The sequence below is a fragment of the Euprymna scolopes genome, chromosome 22 (genome assembly GCF_053919585.1).
Source record: "Euprymna scolopes isolate OS-2025 chromosome 22, ASM5391958v1, whole genome shotgun sequence".
Lineage (NCBI taxonomy): Eukaryota > Metazoa > Mollusca > Cephalopoda > Sepiida > Sepiolidae > Euprymna > Euprymna scolopes.
The window spans coordinates 49,350,955-49,376,542 of NC_136503.1; the positions used below are offsets into that span (position 1 = coordinate 49,350,955).

The following is a 25,588-nucleotide window of genomic DNA, read 5'->3' on the forward strand; positions in this document are numbered from 1 at the left end:
TAAATATGTAACAGTTAAATAAATATGTAACAGTTAAATAAATATGTAACAGTCAAATAAATATGTAACAGTCAAATAAATATGTAACAGTCAAATAAATATGTAACAGTTAAATAAATATGTAACAGTCAAATAAATATGTAACAGTCAAATAAATATGTAACAGTCAAATAAATATGTAACAGTTAAATAAATATGTAACAGTTAAATAAATATGTAACAGTCAAATAAATATGTAACAGTCAAATAAATATGTAACAGTTAAATAAATATGTAACAGTTAAATAAATATGTAACAGTCAAATAAATATGTAACAGTTAAATAAATATGTAACAGTTAAATAAATATGTAAGTCAAATAAATATGTAACAGTCAAATAAATATGTAACAGTTAAATAAATATGTAACAGTCAAATAAATATGTAACAGTTAAATAAATATGTAACAGTCAAATAAATATGTAACAGTCAAATAAATATGTAACAGTCAAATAAATATGTAACAGTTAAATAAATATGTAAGTCAAATAAATATGTAACAGTCAAATAAATATGTAACAGTTAAATAAATATGTAACAGTTAAATAAATATGTAACAGTCAAATAAATATGTAACAGTCAAATAAATATGTAACAGTTAAATAAATATGTAACAGTCAAATAAATATGTAACAGTTAAATAAATATGTAACAGTTAAATAAATATGTAACAGTCAAATAAATATGTAACAGTTAAATAAATATGTAACAGTCAAATAAATATGTAACAGTCAAATAAATATGTAACAGTCACCTGCTTTGAAGTACTACTTTGATTTACTATATTTTGAAAAGTTAAACGTTGAATGATTGGACAACCAATTGGCGTAGGAATACAGGAATTCGTTGGATTATTTTTTGCACCGACAGTTCCATGTGTTTAAGACTGAGGGACGCCATAAGATGTGTTTTGAAAATAAATATAGGATATTTTTTTATTATGGCCTGCTGTTTTACTTCCGAGTTTCGAATTGTAGACCATTATGACAACCGAGGGACTGACGTGAACCACCAGATTCTACATCGAAGTGAAGTGTTATCCGGTCCGGACAGGTCCTATGATCTTAGGATAGTTGAATTGTATGACAAACGATTCTAATTATGTATTAATTGAGATGATATATACCAGGCATTAAAGTATGTTTTGCTATAATAATCATCAAAATTAAATTGAGATCGTCCGTTTGAAGCAAATATTGATTTTTTTAAAAGCATGTACATCGGAGATACGTTCCGTTTTTCTTCCGTTAATTTAAAAAGAAATAATAAAATAGCAAAAAAAAAAAAAAAAAAAAAAATTACACGAAACAAATATGATAATTTTTATCATATAAAATAATAATAAAAAATCATAATATTTTTGATTTAAAGAAATTATTTGTTATAATCACAACAAGCACTTACACCCACGTTGACACACGGACGCACATCGACAGTTTCATTTTCTAATTATTTCTTTAGGTCAGAGAAAATAAGTAAACACAATTCAATACTTGAATGCTTTCACGGAATAATTTATTCAATTGGAAGAGACATACGTGAAAGTCTTCTGACACGCATTAAGTGTATGTCGAGTGTAAAGACTTGTGACAGAAATGAAGAGAATAAAATAACGTTCACACGTACACATGCAATATATAAGTAAATATATATATATATATATATATATATATATATATATATATATATATATATATATATGTGTGTGTGTGTGTGTGTGTGTGTGTGTGTGTGTGCAAGTGCGTGTGAAGAGTAGAGCTACACAAATAAATAGTTTTACAATATTATTATGGCTAGCATTCTTAGGAACTAGGTCAATAATGATCCGTTGTGCGATCGTTTAGAGGCTACTTGGAATCATCATCATCATCATTTTCTTTCTTTCTGTATCTCTGCTTCAACAGTTTTTACCAAAAGCACACACACACACACACACACACACACACACACACACACACACACACACACACACACACACATATATACACGCCGTTTAGTCCTGCTTTGCTCGGGCCCTATGTACTATTCATAACTTTATACACACACACACACACACACACACACACACACACACACACACACACACACACACACACACACATTACTATTTCATTCTGAATAGTCACTTTCTTTGCTTTATCGTTGGTTAATATTGCTAAGAAGAAAAAATGTAATTCGATTTAATTCCTTTGAAATTACAGTGATTCCTCCATGGAATAATTGTCGCTTTCGCAAACAATGTTTTATTTCAGAGCATAACTTAAATAACAAGAAAAACAACTAATGTTTTAAGTTGAAGTTATTTACCTTACATAGGCGTTTATTTATTTATTTTTTTGCCTTACATAGGTGTTTATTTTTCTGATTCTTCGTTAAATTATTGACATTATGTGACCAAAGTGCCTGTTTTTCTTTATTTTCTCGCTTATACGTGACTTACTATGGTTTTGGGTTTAATATTAATCTCATATTCATTAAAATAAATACATAAAACTATACAAAGCTAATTTTTTATTTATTTTTGCCTAAAACCTTAAAACGTGCAAACAAAAAATAACAATTAAAATAATATAACCGCAACCCAGCCAACACCGTGCAAGTACAAATAATAATAATAATAATAATAATAATAATAATAATAATAATATATATATATATATATATATATATATATATATATATATATATACAGACGGGGGACGTTCCAAAAGTAATGCATCTTAATTTTATTCCACCCGAATGGATAAGAGTGGCTTGCAGATTACATTGTTATAATAACTGAACCTATGCATTCATCTCTTTGTTGCAGATATTGACGGTGTGACACTCCGAGAAAGCTACCCCTCCATGGACGTGCGTCAAAAGCAGATATGCGTCATCGAATTCCTCCATGCAGAAAAATTGAACCGATCTGCATTTATCGGCGCCTGTTTAATATTTACGAAGTCGACGGAGTTGATGTCAGCATAGTTAGGAGATGCGTTCATCCATTTCAGAGATGTGAGTGAAAAAGCGACCATGCGCAACCACCACTCCATCGCTGGCAAAATTGCATTGAATATGGTGGTGACTATGTATAAATTCTGAAGCACAAACGATCAGTAATTTTAATGGTACCAATCCAGTCTTCATAGCTCTTCAATTTTTTTTTTAGTTAGAAAATATGATGACTTACTTTTTGGAACGATCCTCGTGTATATATATATATATATATATATATATATATATATATATATATATATATATATATATATATATATATATAGCCTGTCACCTTACGCACGCTTACCGAGGAATCCAGACTATATTTTTAAAATATAACCTTCCACGTTATGGAATCAACCTTGTTTCACATTCTGCCTTCTGTGGGAGAAAAAGTAAATTTACCTTTTAGGCCAGCTATGTGGCAGAAATCGTCATGATCAATGTGTAATATCTGTTTCCTCTAAATTTTGCCAATACAACTACTCTAGGGTGCTAACTGTCTTGACCTCGGCCTTCCGAAAATAAATTTATCTTGGAAAGATACTGTCCACTTCCTAACTTTTTCTCCACGCATTTCTTATCACTTAAGCCCCACCCCCTACTTTCGACCTGCTTCTTTTCGGTCACTAGGGACAGTAAATGTGTTCATGAATTCATATTGCCCGGCTAATTTGTTTAGGAGTGAATTTCGTATGCACTAGCACGTAAAAAAAAAAAAATAATAATGACGTGCAAAAACCTAACTTTATAAAGATAGAGATCATAAAAGGCGTTTGCACCGACTGAGCTCGAATACTAGTCGATTAAAAGATGCGAGTTAGGAAAAAAGCGGCAGAAATAGGTCTCTCATTGTGTAGTTGTTTTTTTAAAAAATTTTTTATTTCGAAGCGTGTTTTATGTACGAGACAAATAAGAACAATATAACGTGTATTCAAAGACAACATATTTAGCATATGACCTGTAAAACATGTACCGATTGGACTTATAAATTTTATGTTTATAACCTGCATTAATCTATTAATAATATTATTTTATAATATGCATTAATCCGATTCATTTATAACTCGACTGCATAAAACAGCTCTAAGTATAAAAAAAATAAGTAAATATTACAAATAATACTGCAAGCAGCTTCTTCCGTATACAATACCAATGAGTGACTGTTGCGATAAGGAAAAGTAAGTTGCAAAGGTTATCGAAACAGGTAGAGAGTACTTAAAATCTGAATAGACTTGTTATCAGTCAGACTCCAGGAAACACCACCGTTTATTATCAGGGATTAATCTCTAATGATAATCTGTGTGACAACTCCTAGTAAACAAAAACAACAACAACAATAACAATAACAATAACAATAATAATAATAATAATAATAATAATAATAATAATAATGATAATAATAATAATAATACTATCGAAAGAGGTGAAGAGTACTGGAAATCTGGGGAGACTTGTTGTCACTCAGCCTCCAGGGAACACCACAGATCGTTTTTTTTTTTTTTTTTTTTTTTTTTTTTTTTACACAGTGATCACCACTTATCAAGGCCCGGAAGCCACTCAGAGATAAGGGTTATTGTAAGTACATCACGTTAGTGAGGAGATTTTATGAAGTGTTTAATTAGGGGGGCAGCTCATTAGGAATTTGTTAACATTAGACTTGAAGGCATCCAAGTTGTAGTCCGGAGGGAAGCAGGCAGACGGAACAGAGTTCCACAGGCGTGCAGTTCTAAGAAAGAAGCTTTGCTCATGAAATCCGCGTTTTGATTTAGGCGCAGATATAGAGTGGGGGAAATTTTTCACAGTGGATTCAGCTTTGTCAAGGAGAGATCTTTGATGACCTGTGTGAAAGCTCCTTGTGAGCCAATAATCTATATATCTATAAAAGTGAAAATGTCTGTGTGTGTCTGTGTGTTTGTGTACATTTCTCTACCAAATAACTCTGTCAATTTTCGGTCTAGAGACTCGAGATGTGACATAAGGAGTATTGAGGTTTGGGAAAATCTTTTTAATCAGAAATTTGGCTGCCAAAAGGTTAAAGTTGAAAGAGTTGACCTTTGCACATTCTACCAAATTCCTCCGCCAATTTTAGGTCTAAACACTTGAAATTTTAGATGTAGGTTATCTGGACATGAGTAAAACTTTGTATTTTGATTTGAGACCAAAATAATAAATGTTAAAGGGTCACAATTGGGGTCAAAGTTTTAAAAAATTTGACATCTCAGCCAGTTTTTGGTATAAGCATTTGAATTTTATATAAAGTTTATTCAGACATAGGGGGTTGGACCGAAAATTTGGCTACCAAGTGTTCAAAGTTCAAAAGATTTGACCTTTGTCTAAACATTTGAAATCTTACATAAAGTGTATTCACACGTAGGGCAAGTTATGAACAGTACATAGGGCCCGAGCAAAGCCGGGCTGAACTGGTAATAATAATAATAATAATAATAATAATAATAATAATAATAATAATAATAATAATAATGATAATAATAAAAAGTAGTTGGCGCCACCCGCTGCTATCGATCTGCCTACCCGCTCTCACTTCGCAATTTAACTTTTGTTCCCTGTTTGAAATCAATGAAACGAAAATGATCTACAAGAAAAGGGAGACAACTCTATTACCGTTGTTACCTCAAACTTAGGCCTTTTCCTCTTTCTCACTCTCATTCAGACACATCCACACAAACAGACACTACTAAATATTCAGTACTCAAAGCAGAAACTGTAGCAGAGACAGAAAGCTTAAAAACTGAATTCTGAATTTGTTGACCGGTATCAATTTTTGAAAAAGCAACAGCTGCCTAATATCCTTTTTTTCACCTTAATAAATCTTCTTTTTCCCCACTTTCTCTTCTTTATATCGCGAATCGAGCCGGACATGCATACGTACACTTTTATTATATAGACAAACAACAATTACAAAATTATACAAAAACAATATATATATTACAATTTTCATATTTTGATTTTTTCATGTATTTTATATAAAAAAAGTAAAAAAAAAATTGTCATTATCATTCATTCTTGGTATATAAACATATTTAAAACAATTATGAAAAGCAGATATAAATATATTATTATATTTATTTATCTTTCGATATTCAATAAATATTTATTGATACATTTCATTATGATATATGCTGAAACTTTCACTTTTGTTTGTGTTTTTTTTATGAAAAAGAACAAAAAACAAAACAAAAATAAAACAAACAGGTCCGCCATGTTAGTGACAGGTGATATTTATCGATTAAAAAAAACTATTTTGTATTCATTGTATTTCTCATCTACCCAAAGTCTCAATGACTGAGAGTAAACGTTTAAGATTGCTTGATTATATAAATAAAACGTATTTATACGGTCCGGGTATAAAAATTGTAATATATTTTTTTACGAGTTTGAAATAGGTTTTCAAAATGGCCCCGAACGAAGTATACCGATGGGGTTTTTATTACTATACACAAATATTCAAAAAAGTTATCAAAAAACAAATATAGTGCAAATAAATGTTATCAAAGGCAAGATAAGTTACTTTTCTACTTAAGTGGATAATTGTTTTAGTGTTTTTTATTTAATGTAACATGTTTATTCAGCTCGAAAAACATACAGTGTTTACCGATGTATTAGAAAATTAAAAATGGCGCCGGACTCTCTGTTGAACACTGTAAGTTTGGGTAAATGAGTTAAAAATAAAATACTATACAAAATACTGTTAAAAACCCACAGAATATATGTCAGTCTATGTCACGATAACATATATTGAGCGAGTATACAAAATACTGTTAGACAGTATTTTGTATATATTTTTTATTTTTAACTCATTTCCCTAAATTTTCCGTGTTCAACAGAGAGTTCGGCGCCATTTTTAATTTTCCAATACATCGGTAAACACTGTATGTTTTTCGAGCTGAATAAACATGTTCCATTAAATAAAAGCACTAAAAAAGTATCCAGTTAGATAGAAAAGTAACTTATCGTACCTTTGATAACATTTATTTGTTATATATTTGTGTTTTTGACAACTTTTTCGAATCTGTGTGTATAGTAATACAAACTCATACCAGGTTTAGACTTTAGTCAGATAATAAAATATCAGTCATTATTAAAAAAAAAAAAAAAATAACAGAAGACATACAATTAAAAACACGTCTTAATTATATGGTACTAAACGGGTAGATCACCTAGTACATACTTTAGTTAGTTGAAAAATAAGAAATGAAAATCGAGGTGAACTTAATGATAACAAATTCAAAATTGGTTAGGCTATGGAAAAAATATTAGAAACGGATGTAACATTAACAACTACTTTGCGTAAGATACGTACATATATTGTAGCATTACTTACCAAGACCAAGAGCTACTCGAAGAAAATGGTTAATGAGACAGAAATGATTAACATGTGAAAGATGAAGAACACTATGTGAGTACAAATATTGATTCATGGTACGAAATGATTATTACTCATGGAACATTTTCTTGTTGACAAGACTTTGTCGACATTGGATTTTAAGAAGACTAATTTTTACGCAGCAGTAAAGTAGTTCCGCGGTATTGTGCTGTATTTGTAAATAAGCTTCACCTTACGCTAGGCACATAAAAAAATGGAAAGTTATTTTTCGGCGTGGTAGCAAAAGGAATTCCTGCGACGAATGTCTTACGAACAGGAACCAAAGACTGGAGCCCAGTCGAGTACTTTCATAGTAAAAACGAGACAGCAGAATAGATGGAGGTTGGTGATAGGAATGGATAATTTATTAGTTTAAAAGTATATAAATTCTACATTTGGTATAAATTGTTACCCGTTGAACAATTTTAGAACAGTGTATCATTTATTGAAACAACAAATATAAAATTTTGAACATGACTGATGGGCTAATCTGATATATATATATATATATATATATATATATATATATATATATATATATATATATATATATATATATATATTGCCAGCAAGTCATTATTCAAGCACGTCTGGTTTAACACGACAGAGTTATTTTTTCCCCGTTTTTCTGGATATCTTTTTCATTCGCCGAGCCGTTTGTTTTTTTTTTTTATTTCAGCTGACATATTGTATAAAATGGCACCCAAAGTTTGTTGGTAAGCCAGATCAAAAAAATAAGTCCACTATCTATGCCCAATATATCGACGACATATTCATTGCAGTCGAATCCGTACAAGAAATTAAAAAAAAACTTAAACTACATCTAGAAACACACTCCATCCTCAAATTTACACACGAACTAAACATAAATAATAAATCTCGACGTAATAATATAACCAAGCAACCCCATAAAATACATAACCTCAACATACAAAAAACAAAAACAACAAAAAAAAAACTACCAACAATAGTACAATACTCTTAAATTACCATAGCGAATGCCTAGAAAAATATAAAACTGCCCTTATAAAAAATTTGATTCACCGCTCATACAATATAGAATCAACCCGACAAATATTCAACAAAGAACTAACAAACATAAAACAAACCCAAATAAACAATACCTTTCCTAATAAAATAGTCGATAAGTGCATTAAACTCTATTTAAACTCCCTCCACAATAAAAACATAAACCCTAACCTTAACAAAAACGACGCCATCAAAGTATACTATAAAAATTAACTACACAGATGAAAAAAATAATACACCTAATTAAAAGATACACCAGACCCAACGACCAGAACAAAAAGATCAAACTAATAATATATTATACTTAATTGAAAACATCCAATTTAATAATCAAAAACAACAATAATACTAGCACCACACTAAACCAAACTAATATAGTGTATGAATTTATTTACCTCTTCAAAGAATGTCTCCGAACTCACTCTAAAAACTCATACATACATAGGCTACACCACAGCATACCCCCGACGATTAACCTATCATTTAGTCGACAATAGTGCCATAAAAGAACACCTAACATTCCATGATAAAAACATATAGTCGTCCGACATTAGAAATATCTTAACTAACAATACTAAAATTCGATACCTTAACAATTGCACACGACGACTAAAATTACTAGAAGCCATACTTATAAAAAAAGCTACAGTACCCTTTTAACTGGATCTCATTTAACATCGGGATATACTAACAGTATTTAATAACTAACAAGAAACTAAATTAATGAACCATAAAATAAAAAAATCGCAATAAAAAAATAAAATGCACCCACCTTTATAATCAATAATAAGAAAAACTATAAATTCACCAAGCCCCAAAGGAAAAAAAGAAAACAACAACAACAACAACAACAACAACAACAACAACAGCAGCAGCAGCAGCAGCAGCAGCAGCAGCAGCAAGAACCGCTCCTGATGATAATCGGATGCTCTGATAGAAAGCGCTTGAGAGGAATATAGCCGAACAACAACTTTTAGGCGCCATTTTATACAACATGCCAGCTGAAAAAAAAAGACCGCTCGGCAAATACAAAAGATATATATGCATAAATGCATACATATATCATAGCACACTCGTGTTCCGGCGTCTCTGTGTTAAAGTAGAATAACTCAAGAAACCTTTGGCCAAATTTTAAATTATTAAGCTATTTGCTGCTTATGTTTGCCGAGCTCAAGCGCATAGACCGCATTATTAATTGTAATACAGCAAACAGAACGAAGTGTGGCATCTATACGATGCTACACATTAGGCACAGCCAAAAACATGGAAGAAAAACAAGTTCTTTTTAAACGAATTAAAATCTATAAAAATCCATTATTCTTGAGCAACTTTTTTCCAGAAAGGTAAAAGCCTGATTTTTTTCATATGAAAAGCAAAATAATATAAATCTTTTTCTACTATTTTTTTAATTAGAATTTAAAATTTAAAATTTAAAATTTAAAATTTAAATTTAAAATTTTCCGAAAAACACCATTCACCGCCATTTTTGTCTCGATGGCTTACACATTTAAATATTTAAAAAAATTTTTGAATCAATTTTTTTTTGTCTAAATAAGATTTAGGATGATTTGTTATAAGAATATGCCAAAATAGTATTAAATAAGTATCTGGGTTTCAAATGATTCCATCTTTTATGTTACTCTACAGATTTTGCATGGCGAAATTTATAAATCCAAAATTTAATGATAGTTTGGAAGAAACTACGGTAGCCTTTACAGAACTAAATGAACTTCATTTAGTCCTGTAAATTTCCATGTATTTTTAACGTTTGTTTTAGTGATTAAGTGAAGAATCAACTTTACAAGGGTTTAATTCTTTTTTCATAAGCGACACACACACACACACACACACACACACACACACACACACACACACACACACACACACACACACACACACACACACACGCACACACACACACACTCATATATATATATTTGTTGCCTACATAAGCCCTGAAGTTAACCAACGATGAGGATGGCGAGTACAAGATGGGTGACCATTTTAGGAATGCTAGGCACCGTACGTATTTGAGACAATTTCTGCATCTAGTATCACGCTTGGTTGTCTTGACCCTGTCTTGCCATCAGGGCGAAGTGTTTCTAGACGAGAGAGTGTGGTAGATGGAAGTCTCCACACTTCAAACTAAGTCTAGCGCAAGTCACAGAAAAAAAGAAGGGGGCTATAACAACTGATTGTAAATAGGAACAACTGTGTGTAGGCATTATAGTCTACCATAGGTGAAGTAAAATCACGCAACGACAAATTACCGAAAGAAATTATCGTATTTTTAGCAAAATGCGCAATTATTTATCGACTGTTTCTTTTTTTGGTATCGATTCTTCAAAGCATTTCCTATGTAATGGCATATTACCAATATTAGACTCATTAAAAGAAAATTATTCATTTATTTTTCAAAGATTTGAAGTAATTTTTTTTAAAACTAATAATAATAATCTCTCTCTCCCCCTCTCTTTCTCTAAATGATAATAATTATTATTAGCATATTCAACGAATTTCACACATTAGAACATAAAAGATGAAAAATTAAACACACATTAAAAATTCAAAATTTCAACCTTAAAATCTAATACGTGTACAGTTGTTTTGTTTTGTTTGTTTTATCAACAATCCTTACCCTCCCAACAATACAATATATTTTGTTCAGTTTCGGCTGATTGTGTTAAGCATATATGTGACCACAGATAAGGAAGGGGGTTTTGTAGGCAAAAATAATATAAATATCGATTATGAAAAAAGTACCCCGTTATAAAGTTCATCTTTTACTTAATAATCGGAGAAAATTTCGTATTGATTGGATAATTACTTTATTTTTGATAGATTTTTTAAAAAGAGACGCCGTCAAAAAATACTTACTCTCTCCTTCCGTTTTGGCCGTGCCTACTACACATGTTTGTTGTATAATTGGATAAAAATTACGTTGTAGTAACTTTTTGTTTTAGAATTGATTGATCTTAATTGATGTATTAAAAATGTATATATATATATATATATATATATATATATATATATATATATATATATATATATATATACCCGCGTTTCAGAATATCACCTTTATTACAATCTTACATTTAAGTAACTCTTCAAAAAGTGTATGATTTCTATTCTTCTAACTTGACACTGGAGTATACTTTAGCTATTTTACACACACACACACACACACACACACACACACACACACACACACACACACACACACACACACACACATATTTGTGATTGGACGATTCCAATATATTTCTCGGTTCCGATACAATCACCGACCTATTACTACATTCCCGATTCCGATTCTTTATAAATATCTTAATATTTAACTATAGAATTATTATTTTTCCAATAACAGTAAAACGCACGTTACATGTGCAAATGTTTCCTCAAACGTAAAAAAATACCTTTGTGAGGAGAGGGTGATTTCTCGATTTTAGTTTTACTGGTTGTTTAAAAATCAATAAACACTCATTATTTGTGTCATTTCTACCAGCAGTCGAAGATTTTGCTTTAAACATAATAAAATAAGAAAAACAATTAAAAGAATCGTTTTTGGCATCGGAAAACAGGCACATAATTTTTCCGATTCCGATACCGATTGCGATACAGATTCCAATACCCGTAAAATTTCTAATTTTTCCGATTCCTGATATATATTTTTTTTTACATAGGAGACATCACTTATCAAGGCCAAGAGGCCACTCGAGGATAAGGGTTAAAGAATTTACAGAAATAAAAAGGACACTATAGTAATCGCTAGAAGTGTAAATTTGGTAAATTGGATTACTTAAAGGGAACGGCTGATCAAGAACTTGTTTACGTTGGACTTGAAGACGACCATATTGTAATCAGTTGGAAAGCAGTTAAACGGAAGACGGTTCCTCAGGCATGCAGTTTTAAGAAAGGAACTTAGTTCATAGAATCTACGTTTAGATTTAGGCACAGATAAAGAGTGGGGGAAATTATTGACAGTGTTTTCAGCTAGACGAGTATTCCTCGTGAAAGCTTGGCGAGGGGAGACCATAAATTGAAGCCCAGACGAGTACTTGCTATGAAAATAACGATAAAGCAGAGATAGACTCGCAGCGTCTATTCTGTGATCCATATTAGTCATTCCAACACTAATATATATATATATATATATATATATATATATATATATATATATATATATATATATATATAATCTGGAATTATGATTGATAAAATCTAATATGTTGTGTATGAAAATCATATAATTTTGAAGCTTTACTTAAATATAATTCTGATAATAAATATGATTTTAGAAAAATGCACGTACATATGGATAAACATTGTTGAGATATTGTTGTTATTTACAGAGCTTGGTTATAATATTTGAAATTATAATTAATGTCTTTTGAATTCTTGAAATCTACCGTTTCAATATAATAAAGTTCCGATTAATATAGCTTATTATAAGCCAATAACCATAGAGACTATTTTAATAATATTTATTTTTCAAAAAAAAAAAAAAAAAAAAAAAAGAAAAAAATCTCACTCAGGAATCTCTTGAATTGTTTAAGTTTTTAACTTTTATTCACACACATACACACATTGTTTTGCAGTGTGCGAAATAAAAATATATTATATCGAGTGCACACTGCACAGCTACTAACATAACAAGCTGAATCACGTTGTATTGACTCTGATTTCATAAATATTATATTATCAAAAAGGACTAATACGTATGACTAATACCTAATATCAATGAATACATAATCGCACTAAGTGGCTTGTAGACCCGGACAACACGATAATGTCATCACATTTAATTATCACTAAAATTGACTCGCAAATCGCGTTTGTTAAACTACTTTATATTCACCTATTTTGTTTGTATTTATATTACATATTTCACTATTTTAAACTTCACATTTTTTTTCTATATTAAATTCAAATGTTCATGTTCATTCAACAATTTGATAAACCGCCGAGATATATTTACTGTGTAAGGTGTAATAAGATAATGTCATCAGCAAATAATTTATCATGGACCTAACACTATCAGATGAATCATTCATATAAATATACAGATATATATATATATATATATATATATATATATATATATATATATATATATATACACACACACACACATAGTAGAACCCTGGGATATGGTAGCCCAAGGATACGGTTTTCTCAGATTACGATATGGAATACAATGTTTATTCCGGCCCCTGGTTATGGCATTTACCCCCGTCTTACGATGTTATTTCTAATGTTATTTGATTATTTACATGTGTATTATATACTGTAATGCATTTTGTTACTAATTTTTAATGCCGTATCCCGGGATTCTACATGCATACATACATGCATACATACATACATACATATGAAATGTAAATATAAAAATGTCAATTTATATATATATATATATATAAATATATATATTTATGTATGCGTATGTGTATGTATATATATAATATTATATAATAATTATTATAATAGTATATATATATATATATATAATATAAAAAGGAGGTTAAAGAAGTATATAACGCTTCCTTAAGATTAACCATATCTAGATGTGTAAAGTCTAACAGTTATGGTGGAGCTAAAATATAATAATAGCAATTATAGACAAGACAAAATCATATCCTGGTATTCATAGATTTATTTGTTGATAAGACAGTAATTGGAGAAGCTCTTTATATCTAGGTATTTCGAATCCTAATGCTTCTCACAAGAAGAACTTAGGACTATTGTTGCAAGCATTTCAATGTGACATTCAGTTAGCGGATCAGTAGGGGTATTAAATTATCTGGTATATAGGAGTGTAATAGGCGAGGGCGAGCGGAGCAATCTGAGGGTGTTACGCTAATGTAGGTGAATTTTAGTTAGCTGAGGACATACGATATTTTAGGAGCTATAAAGAATAGAGGGGTATAATAGAATATGGAGGCGGATGGCGCGAGGAAGGATAAGGAGATGGCTGGATAAACGGAGTAAATTGCATATTCAGTGAGCAGCGGGATTAGATGGATACGGATTGTTAAAAATTATAAAGATTGCTAAAAATTGTATAGATTGCTATAGATTATAACATTAAAATGTCATGTGGTTTTATAACTTAAATCAAACATAATTTTATTCGTACAAACACCGTTTTGTTTTATCAATATTTTATTTCATTTTTATAAATAAAATACAGGGTTTCTAAAAAGGATGACATTTTTATATCTGATAAAATATAACGGTGTTCAAACAATAAAACGACATATTAAAATGTCGCACAGTTTATTAATAAAAACACGATCTTTATAGCTATAAGACAATGTATAATAAAACAGTGTTGACATGATAAAAGGATGAATTAAAATGTCGTATGGATTATATATAAAAATCTAACTTTGTACTTGTAAAACATATGACATTTTAGTATTTGATATAATAAAATGCAGTTGATATAATAAAAAAGGCGTATTAAAATGTCAGATGATTTATAAGTAAAGAAAACATTTTTATACTTAAAACCATCTGGCGTTTAAGTATTTGATATACTAAAATGCAGTTGATACAATAAAAAAAGGTGTATTAAAGTGTTAGATGATTTACATATAAGGAAGCCTTTTTTCATTGGAAAATATAGCATTTTACTATTTGATATAATAAAACAGTGTATAAAAATGTATATTTACAAATAAATATTTTTATATAAATAAAAAATAAATGAAAAATGAAAAGACACCTTTTATTTATAAAAAGAATACATATGACATTTTAGCATCTGATATAATGAAATGGTATTTATATAATAAAAGCGCGTATTAAAATGTCATATGGTTTTTATAAATTAAAAAGCCATTGTTTTCGTGATGTTTTATGCAATGTTCACTATTTCTTAATATATTCCCAACTTCATAATTATATTATTGCGTAATTTAACATTAAATCTACCCAATGTGATTTTGAACTCAACACCCGTAGCTGTCGGCCATCGAATGTTGAGAACGATCAATTAAGAGCCTTAGTCGAAGCCAATCCACGCACAACTGTTCGAGAACTTGCTTCTGAATTAGACGTAACGTATACGCCGATTTCCAACCGTTTGAGAGAAATAGGAAAGAAAAGAAAACTTGATAAATGGTTGTCCCATGAATTGAACGACAACCAAAAGAAACGCCGGTTTTCTTGAAGCTTCGCACTTCCATCGTTTCTGCGAGCCTGTAAAGATGACGGTGTCGAAGAGAAATTAATCCAATTGAAGATTCATTCCGACCGACTTTTTTGGAAATGAATTTTTTTCAATGTTATAAATCAAACGTCAATGTTATTTTTTTTTTGTTTCATTTACATTACAAACTTTATTATGCATACGAACAAAAATATGTTATAATATTTCAACTTAAAAAAAAACTATTACATACATAAGAAATATACTTTATAAAATTCCGACCGACCTTTTTGGAATGAGATTTTTTAACGAGATTCCGATTCAATGTTTTATTTTTAAATAACGATTAACATTGACGTTTGACACGAAACATCGAAAAAAATCTCATTTCCAAAAAAACCGGTCGAAATAAACCTTCAAATGGACTATTTTCACCTCAACGCCGTCATCCTAACATGCTCGCAGAAACGATGGAAGTGCGAAGCTTGAAGAAAACCGAAACGCCATTATAAAGTGTCATCATTCTTTCTTTTACGCAACAAGAACGACCCGTTTCTCGATCAGGTTGTGACTTGCTATAAAAAGTTGGTTCTTTACGACAACTGGCCATGCTCAGCTCAGTGCTTAGACGCCGAGGAAGCTCCATGACACTTCCCGAAGCCGGAGTTGTACCAAAAGAAGGCCATGCTGACTTTTCAGTATTTCAATATCGTTTTTGATATGATTGCTGTTGAGTATTTATATCCAATGATATTTTTTGTATTTTAATCTAAAGACTCTCGAAACAGACACATCGGTTGAATCGTAGAATAAGCAGAAATATCAATATTGATGAGGAAGACAGCTCGAAAAAATAAACAATGTAAATAACGGTAATTCATTTCTCATCACAAACCTTCAGGCTATTATTGTGTATATTATTCAATAAAATTTCCTTCCGCTTCAAAATCACCAGAGTCTTAGGTCATTGTTGAGATTGCTTGTCCATTAATGACTGAAACATAGTTTTGGTCCTATGCAGTTCTAGGAAGTCCATCACGCAGGCATTGCCTTTTCACCATTTGAGAAGAGGCAGTTTATTGCTAATCGAAAACACAATCAGTGTTGGTAGAGATAATGTTTTCCAAAAAGAAATTCCACACTTTTAACTTAAAAAAAACCTTCATATAAAAATATCTGAAGAGAGCCGAATAAGGCTTGAAACGCGTTATAAAAATAATTTAAAATATTAAAAATGATAAAAGTCTGAAAAACCTACTATTGTTGATGGCTACACTCTTTTAAATGTATATATATATATATATATATATATATATATATATATATATATATATATATATATACATACACTTAATACTGGGAGCAATGCCATGATTATTATTAAAGTTGAGGTAATTTTTAATTGTAATTAATATTACTAAAAAGGAAAAGATAGTCACACGAGGCGATTCAATTTTGAAATTATTATTGTTATTTACTTCTGTACAACACTTAAAAACATACAATAAAAAAGAATAGTGGGAGAGGTAAATTATAATATGATATAGATACACTTTTGGGGATGTTTCGGTTGACATTTTTCGAAGTAACCATCGACAATGAAGAAAATACTGATTAAACACACACACACACACACACACACACACACACACACACACACACACACACACACACACACACACACACACACACACACATATATATATATAAATGAGTGGGGTCACCAAAAATTGTTATTTTATTATCTTATTTTATTATTTTAACATTTTCATTTTTTTAATATTTTAATTTTATAATTATTTAGATCATTGTAATAATTTTTTTAATTCATTAAAATGATTTTGACGCGTTTCGGACGTTCTGTAAAGCGTCCTCTTCAGAAAGTATTCAAAATGTAAAATATTTAAAAAGGCGTTTTGATGACATGTTTCCAAGAGGTGAGAAGATTAGTAACTGTTTTTAAAAGTTTTCATCGGTGTTTTCTTCCCCTACCATTGTTTAAGACACAACAAAACCCAATGACTACGATCATTGAGTTTTGTTGTGTTTTGCTTTTTCCTCCTCTTACTTACGTTTCTCCTGTTTTTCTTTTCCTTATCTTTCTTTTTACTGGCGTGGAGTAGTGGGGCGCATTGGTGCTTGGTCAAATAAGTGCGTCTGTGTGTGTGTGTGTGTTTTCGTGTGTGTGTAGGGTGTGTGAGTGTGTGTATGTGTTTCTTTGTATTGGTTTGTACAATGTGTATTTCATCTTATAGTTTGAGTAAACTTTGTCTAGAATTCGTTATTTGGTAGGGATGTTTTCATTAAATTTTTTATTATAGATTTTAATTTCTTTCCGTTGTGACTTTCGTTTCAGTCTTAGTCGGTTAAGGTATTCATAATATTGCGTTCGTTAATATAAAGGAGCTACATCTATGGACAAACACAGGGCATCTCCCAGTTTCTATCCATTTGTCTCCCCACGTGGGCAGAGTTAGACACATAGTTGTGTTTTTTAGTGTAGAGAAGATCATGTTCCCCAAAAGGGGACACTCTTGATAGGCACAAGAATAAGAATGAGAGTTGTCTCAGTCACGAAAGATTTTTCCTCCACTTTCTGAGACCAGGAGAGGCAGGTGTAGTATCGTAGTATCGGAATAGATGCTACACTGTGATTCTAGGTATTTCTTAGTGTTGTTGGTCTCGTAGTAAAGTAAGTGTGTGTGTGTGTGTGTGTGTGTGAGTGAGCGTGCGTGTGTGTGTTTTAATGTGTCGGTTCTGATTTAGGCGTGGAGTGTCTGTATGTATATGCACGTGTGTGCAAGTGTGTTTTGCATTTCCTTTTTTTGTGTATTTCTATTAAGCTGTGTTTAATTCGAGAGTGAATCTCTTGTTATGAAATTTTTTTCCTGTGTAAGTAAGTAAAAGTGATTGTCTGTTTGGAAGATTGGCATTATTTTGAAGTTATTTCCACTGCATATATGCACATGTTTTGAAACATAGAGGTGCCTGTTTTCTGCAATTTTAATGTTGCTCTTATGTAAATGTAAGCCCACTGTATTGCTGAGGTTTTTGGCAGCGTCTGTGTAAGATTTGTCGATTTTACATCTTGAACGCTTTTATACATTTTAAATATTTTTACATTTTGAATACTTTCTGAAGAGGACACTTTACAGAACGTCCGAAACGCGTTAAGAATTATTTCACCGACTTAAAAAATATTACAATGATCTAAATAATTAAAAAAATTAAAAATTAAAAATTAAAACATGAAATAATAAAATAAGTATAAAAATATAACAATTTTGGTGACTCGACTCATTTAAATATACATTTTTCTCACGTTGGAATCCATATATATATATATATATATATATATATATATATATATATATATATATACATATATATATATATAAATACATATATATTTAAGAAATTAATTTAAACTCTGTAAATTAAAATTAGCAACAAATTAATTTTTCGACAAGATATACAAGTTGAAAACTTAAAAATATTTCCGTATTTCATAGTGTTTCAAAGAATGGCTGTTATATTCCAAGGAAAGAACTTAGTAAAATGCTATTCCCCGCCAGAATTTTCTTTGGATTGTACCACATTTTTCACTATTTCTTCATTTGGAATATCTTTTAACCTATACATTGCTTCAGGATTATCAACTTCCATACAAATATAACTTCTTTCATAATTTATAGTTTTCAATTTATGTGCTGACCAACAAAATTTATAGCCTATAAATATCATTTTGCCCAGGGCTTTCTTCTGAAGATAAAAGCCATTCTTTGAAACACCATGAAATTGGGCGAATTTTTAAGGTTTCAACTCATATTTCATTTCTTGTTGAATAATAAATTAAATTTGTTGTAAATTTTAATTTGCAGAGTTTGGAGTCTAAAATGTCACTTAACCTATCACCTCTCCCTTTTTTTATTTTAAATTTAACATTTTATTTTTATAAAAACATACATTTTTTTCTTCTATTTGAGAACCAGTTGTCGCCAGAGCCATATTACGTCACTTAACGAGGACTTTTGGTTTTTGTCAACCAGTTGCCCGAAGCATTAGCATGTTCAGTGTAACGACTATGTAATATTTGTCTATATAAATAAAAATATTATATTTTGCTCTTTTTTATTGAGCACTCGTTTCATGAGTCTTTCCTGCTGAACGCCTTTAAATTGGTATATATATATATATATATATATATATATATATATATATATATATATATATATATATATATATATATATATATATATATATGCCAATGATAATAACGTCCCACGCAATATTATTGTATAAATTCTGTTCGTAAAACCTTTTTTGTATTTATTTTTCACTTTATATTTCTTTTGAATTCTTTCCGATTAAAAAAAAAATGGCGCTCATGTGTAACGCCTTTTATGAAAATAGAATTAATAATGATGATAATAATTAAACACGTGTCCTAATTTATGATGATGCTTATGATGATTATTATTATTATTGTGGTAGTGATAGTGACGATGTGTACATTTGTGCTAATTGCAATAGCGTTGTTTTGATGAAACGCTTTGTTTTATATTAATTTGATATGACTTTTGTATCTTGAGTTGATTTTATCAACGTCCTTTTCAATATGGCGGCAGTCAAACATTGCCAATAAATAAATTAATACACAAAAACAAAAACAAAACAAACAAACTGTAAAATATGATAGAAAAAAGTGGGTGCCATTGAATTTTCTTGACTGTTGCGATTTAATTTATATCAAGTATTTGATATTGCTGACATTTTTTTATTTCGATTTATTGAATAACGGTGTAAGAGAAAAAGCAGGAACATCTTTTGTAAATCATTTCAATAAACATTTTCCGATAATAAATTATTTTTCACAACATTTTTTTTCACGGATAAATTATTAAAAAAAAACCAAGAAAACAAAACATTGTTTACGTCCTTCTAACGCCATCCTAGATCAAGCCTAACTGGCAGTTGCTCGGACTTAGGGTTAGAGGTAAAATTCTTTTATCAACAACCCTTAAAAGCTGAAATTACTCGGAAATGGGGTATTTCTTCAAATCTATATGCAAAACTAATGCACACACTTAATTTTAAAATAATAAAATAAAATAATTGCCTAAAAAGTAGGATCGCATTTTTTTTTATCGGAAAGTGTTAATTTACACATGATAAAAAATAATAGTCTTATTTTTTAAGGTCAAAAAATGAAGGAACGCCATGGTAATAGGTTATACAAAAACCCAAATTGACCGAAATTGACCGAAACAAAATTGCTGCAGTCAAGAAAGTTCAAAAGTACCAAACAGTCGATAGATGATGACCATGGCATGGATGATGATGATGATGATGATGATGATAGTGACGGTAATTATACTAAAAATCAATGGACCTAATTATACAGATGATTCATAAGATAATCGGGAAGTGATTGTCACGACGGACACATCGTCGCTAAAGGAGGTGGTTTTGGCGCTTTCTCTTCCTGAGTCCACAGAACTGGTCGAATGTGAAGGGGTCTTCAGAATACCAGGTCGAGCGTTGGGCGCACCCACTGGGTTGTTACTGACGTTTCTACCTGATATTGTACTCACTCGACATCGCTGCCCGCCAGAAGACACTCCATGTCTCTATAGCAAGTAGAAATAGTCCATCATGTATATATACTTATGACCGAAATGTACAACAAGAAGGCAGATAAAACTCTAAAAATCTCGGAGAAAGTTCCACAAAAAAAAAAAAAAAATGTTTAATAATAATCATAAATAAAAAAAAAAAAATAAAAATAATAGGAAAACTGTATCCGCGGAGGAATTAACTGGATATTTGTAGTTATAGAGGATTGAAGACAAAGAAAGAAATTCATAATAGAAAAAGGTTCACGAAACTGAAACTAATGAAAATAAGCGGAGGCGAAAGTAAAATAAGAGAAAACAGGTTAATGCTTCTCACGGTGATAATTCATACATGCAACTTAGATACAATATGAATATCAAAACTGTGGAACCACCTGAATAAGAGACTATAGCACTCACAAAAAAGAAACCATAGAAAATAAACTCATCATGGGAATCATGAGCAAGGACAAAAAAAAAAGAAAAGAAAGAAACTATGGAAGGAAAATTGTCTGACGGTAAAAGCAGTCAGGGAAAACGTTGAACAACCTCCTATGCACACCCAGAGAGACAAAATTAAAATAACTGAACAACAATGACTGTGTTTCTGCTCTTAATAACTGTCTGCCAGAGGAAATCGGTACGGTGTCTACCATATGCAAATTTAAAATCACCTTGGGTAAGCATTCAGATGGTATACAGATGCAATATCTTCTAACTGTCTTATTACATAGGCGCTACAATTTTCTGCTTTTGATTAATAACATTGATTGATTGGTCGAATAATCTATAAGTCTGTTTATCTACAGCAAGTCAAATATGGACAAACACTTGTTGAGACGCCGAAGATAATTAAGTACTCTTAAGTAATGTTCTCCCCAGTTCACCCATTTTCACAGTCCTCTTATAAAAGCAATCATCGCCCAATTAACAATCTCTTTAACCTTTATAAAAAAAAGCCTTAATAGATGGCGAACAAAGCAAAATAAAATACTTCCTGAACATCTGCACAATCTTCTCCGATCAACAAAAAGAATACCGTAAAGCTAGAAGGAAAAAAATGACCTGCTGCATATCTTCACTTCAACCTGGTGCCGCATTTATCTTGGCAGTGTTAATTCAGCTTACTCGAAAGGTGGAAATTTCTAGGGAATTTTAAATTTACAAGCGGCCCTCACTTGCATGTATATCTCAATCAGACGAGATGATTGTGTTGGTTTTTTTTCAGTTATTTACAAGAAAATGTCGTCTTGCTCCCACGTATAGCACCTTATATTCCCAAATGGTCACCCACCTAGTATTGATCAGGCTAAATGTCGCTTAACTACGGTGATCTAACAAGAACCAGTGCGTTAATGTGATTGTGCCGTTTATACTATGCATAAACAAGAAGATACTATGGGAAGTAAAAAGAGGACAAAAGAACATGCCTATAGCATGGATCGACTAATATACAAGGTTAATATAAAACCCACTAATCATGGATAATTAGTTGCTTAAAGATATTTACAGTAGCGGATAAAAAGTGACAGAAAATCGAGACCGAAACTGATAACAGGGGGACAACGTGTAGTAGAGATTAGCATCAACCGAAAGTAACTTGTATTATGACAACATAAAAATAGCCTCATATGTTTATTTATTTATTACGGCTAATGATATACAGTTAACATTCGATTAGTCATATTGATAGCAGCGGTTTTAAAAGACGTAGAAAATTGGTAAAGCTATTCTAGAGAAAATCTTAATGTTACACAACGAGAACCGCATTTGAATAGAAAAGTTTGAGAGATACCTTAAGGTCAGAGGTAACCCCAGAATGGAATTCGACGAAAATATATGACTTTCGGACGGATATTTTCTACCTCTTGGCTGGAAATACTTCAAGTATATAAGACGTGTCTATGGCGGCAATGGGAAAGAGCGCAGAATATAGCGAGATGTAGCGAGACGTCTATCTATATAGTTTTCTCTGTGACATATTCGCATGCAAATAACCCGTTTCCCTAATATTTTCTATGAGTATTCTTCTCATTTTAATAACCCTGTTTTTTTATAAACTAGCAAGGTTATCCGGTGTAACCTATTTCTATTAAATCTTCAATCTCTCTCTCTCTCTCTCTCTCTATCAGTCTCTCTTTATATCCCAAACCTCTGTTACTCCATCACTTAATCCATTCCTTTTTAACTGAGCACACTGTCAACTCCTGTTTTTATACAGTAGATTCCCCGTGGAATGGATTAGCATTTTCTTTCCAGATTAGTAACACTAACACAATGGGTTAGCATTTTCTTTCCAGATTAGTAACACTAACACAATGGGTTAGCATTTTCTTTCCAGATTAGTAACACTAACACAATGGGTTAGCATTTTCTTTCCAGATTAGTAACACTAACACAATGGGTTAGCATTTTCTTTCCAGATTAGTAACACTAACACAATGGGTTAGCATTTTCTTTCCAGATAACTAACACTGAAAAGAAATGTCAACTGACCCTCCCCCCACCCAGGGAATTAATATTTTTTCTATACTTTAAATATTATTAATCCAAGACAATAACTATCAAGAATATACCAATTTTGTGGGTATTTGTTTTGTGGGTATTTTTGTTATCTTTTTTAGAAACATTTATCTGAATATATAACACACACATACACACAGACAACTACCCTTTATATAATAAATGGTTTCTCTAGGTTTAACTTTCTTCTCTCCCTCTTTTTTCAAAACGTTTTGTAACGAAGTCGTTAATGATAAACATTTTACTTTTTATGAGTACATATATAACGAATAGAGAAATACCCCCCTTTTTTAAAAATAAATTCGTGTTGTGTTTTGTTTCTTTGTAACATTTAACACGTTCAACACATTGTTGTTTTAATATTATCAGTGTTGAAGACCACACGAATATTAAGAGATTTTAAACACGTACATTTGATAAAGAGGTATTACCCCGAAATATAGTATAAAGCACCGTTACAGACACCGCATAACTGTGCAGTTGTGACTGAATAAAGTAAGATTTATTTTGAAATCATTTCGATCTTGTCTTCCTTTTCAACACTAGTATATTTCCACTTGTTGAATTGTGATAGCTTCTTATGACCCCACAATGTGCACGTTGCACACAATGCTTCAAGAAAACTATATTATCCTGTTAGTTTTGTATAAGTTTCATTGAGAAGGTTAATATATTTTATTTTCATTGGCTAATGAGTTTGGATGGCTGATGTTCGATATCGAACTGGTATATTTCCGGTTTAGTCTTCAAAATCATAGTTAATCATTTATATCTTATGTGAACGCCATTTGCATTTCGTGATTCATTCGTATTGCTATATTTTCAAGTGAAGAACTATTATGTTTTAGGGCAGCGTTTTTTCAACCAGTATTCTCCAGAACCATAAGGTTCCGCAAAACCTCCCTATGTGTCCCGCAAGAACAAGTGAGACAAGATTTTTGTTTTTAATTTAATTTCATATACGTCATGATATCAAACACGCATGATATATTCTAATCGTTTCTAGTATTGTAATATAAACATCATCATAACCTATTATCTATATGCTGTTAAAAAGTCCTTTTCAAGTTTGTTCGTACGCAATTGGATATATGTCCTTATAAAAAAGAAAAGAATAAGCAGAGTACAAATTAGTAAGGCAGTAGGTTTTTACGATGTCAATACTCGAGTTCGAATCTCACTTTTGTCAAAAAGATTTAATAATAATCTAATAATAGTCAATGAAATTAGCATAACAAAGTACATAAAAATAAAGATGTAGACGTAAAGTGCGTTTTACATTAGTTAAAGTCGAATTATTTTTGCTAAGAAGCATACTTTCTACTGTGTTTGCTAATAAAAGAATACGTACATACGTTCATCGTAGTTACTTCCTCTCTAATAAAAGTACAAATAAGAGCATTTTTTTCACTAAATTTAGCAAATATAGCTATAGATCGGCAGGAGCTAAGTATATAATCAGCGTTTAAACAATTTGTACTTTTGTAACACGTGTTTTTTTCTCAAGTTACTTGAATTATAAAACTTATAAGCAAGTTGCAAAGCAATGAAAACGTGGCGAGACGACAACGAAAAACGTGGTGAGACGACAACAACTATGGATGGCAGTTATTGCTGAGAATTAGGAGATTCGGAGATCCTATCCAGTCGCAGTTACCATCTGACGAAGGCCAAAGGAATAGTTGGCCGAAACGTCGTGAAACAACAACCAAGAAAGATGAGAATAATAGTCCGCAATAAATAAATCGATGGAAATGTAGACCGTAATTTCGGACGCCACGGGGACCTCTTTTATGTTACATTACGTGGACACTTGAACTCATCAACATTTAAATAAACGTGCAAAATTGTATGCATGTG

At 30.9% G+C, this 25,588-nt stretch overlaps 1 protein-coding gene across 4 annotated transcripts in view; it reads right to left on the minus strand.

Moving 5' to 3' along the window:
• The window catches only part of LOC145243439 (sodium-coupled monocarboxylate transporter 2-like), a 245,957-nt gene that overhangs the window by 23,280 nt on the left and 197,089 nt on the right, over positions 1 to 25,588 (minus strand). For 2 of the 4 annotated variants that reach the window (XM_080106328.1, XM_080106327.1), the window contains exon 16: positions 20,635 to 21,220. The exons of the other annotated variants lie outside the window; for them this stretch is intronic. In XM_080106328.1, coding sequence (XP_079962454.1) covers positions 20,987 to 21,220 — 234 coding nt within the window. In that variant the 3' untranslated portion in view covers positions 20,635 to 20,986. Of the gene's footprint in view, positions 1 to 20,634; positions 21,221 to 25,588 lie in introns of those variants that run through there. 4 annotated transcript variants of the gene reach the window in all.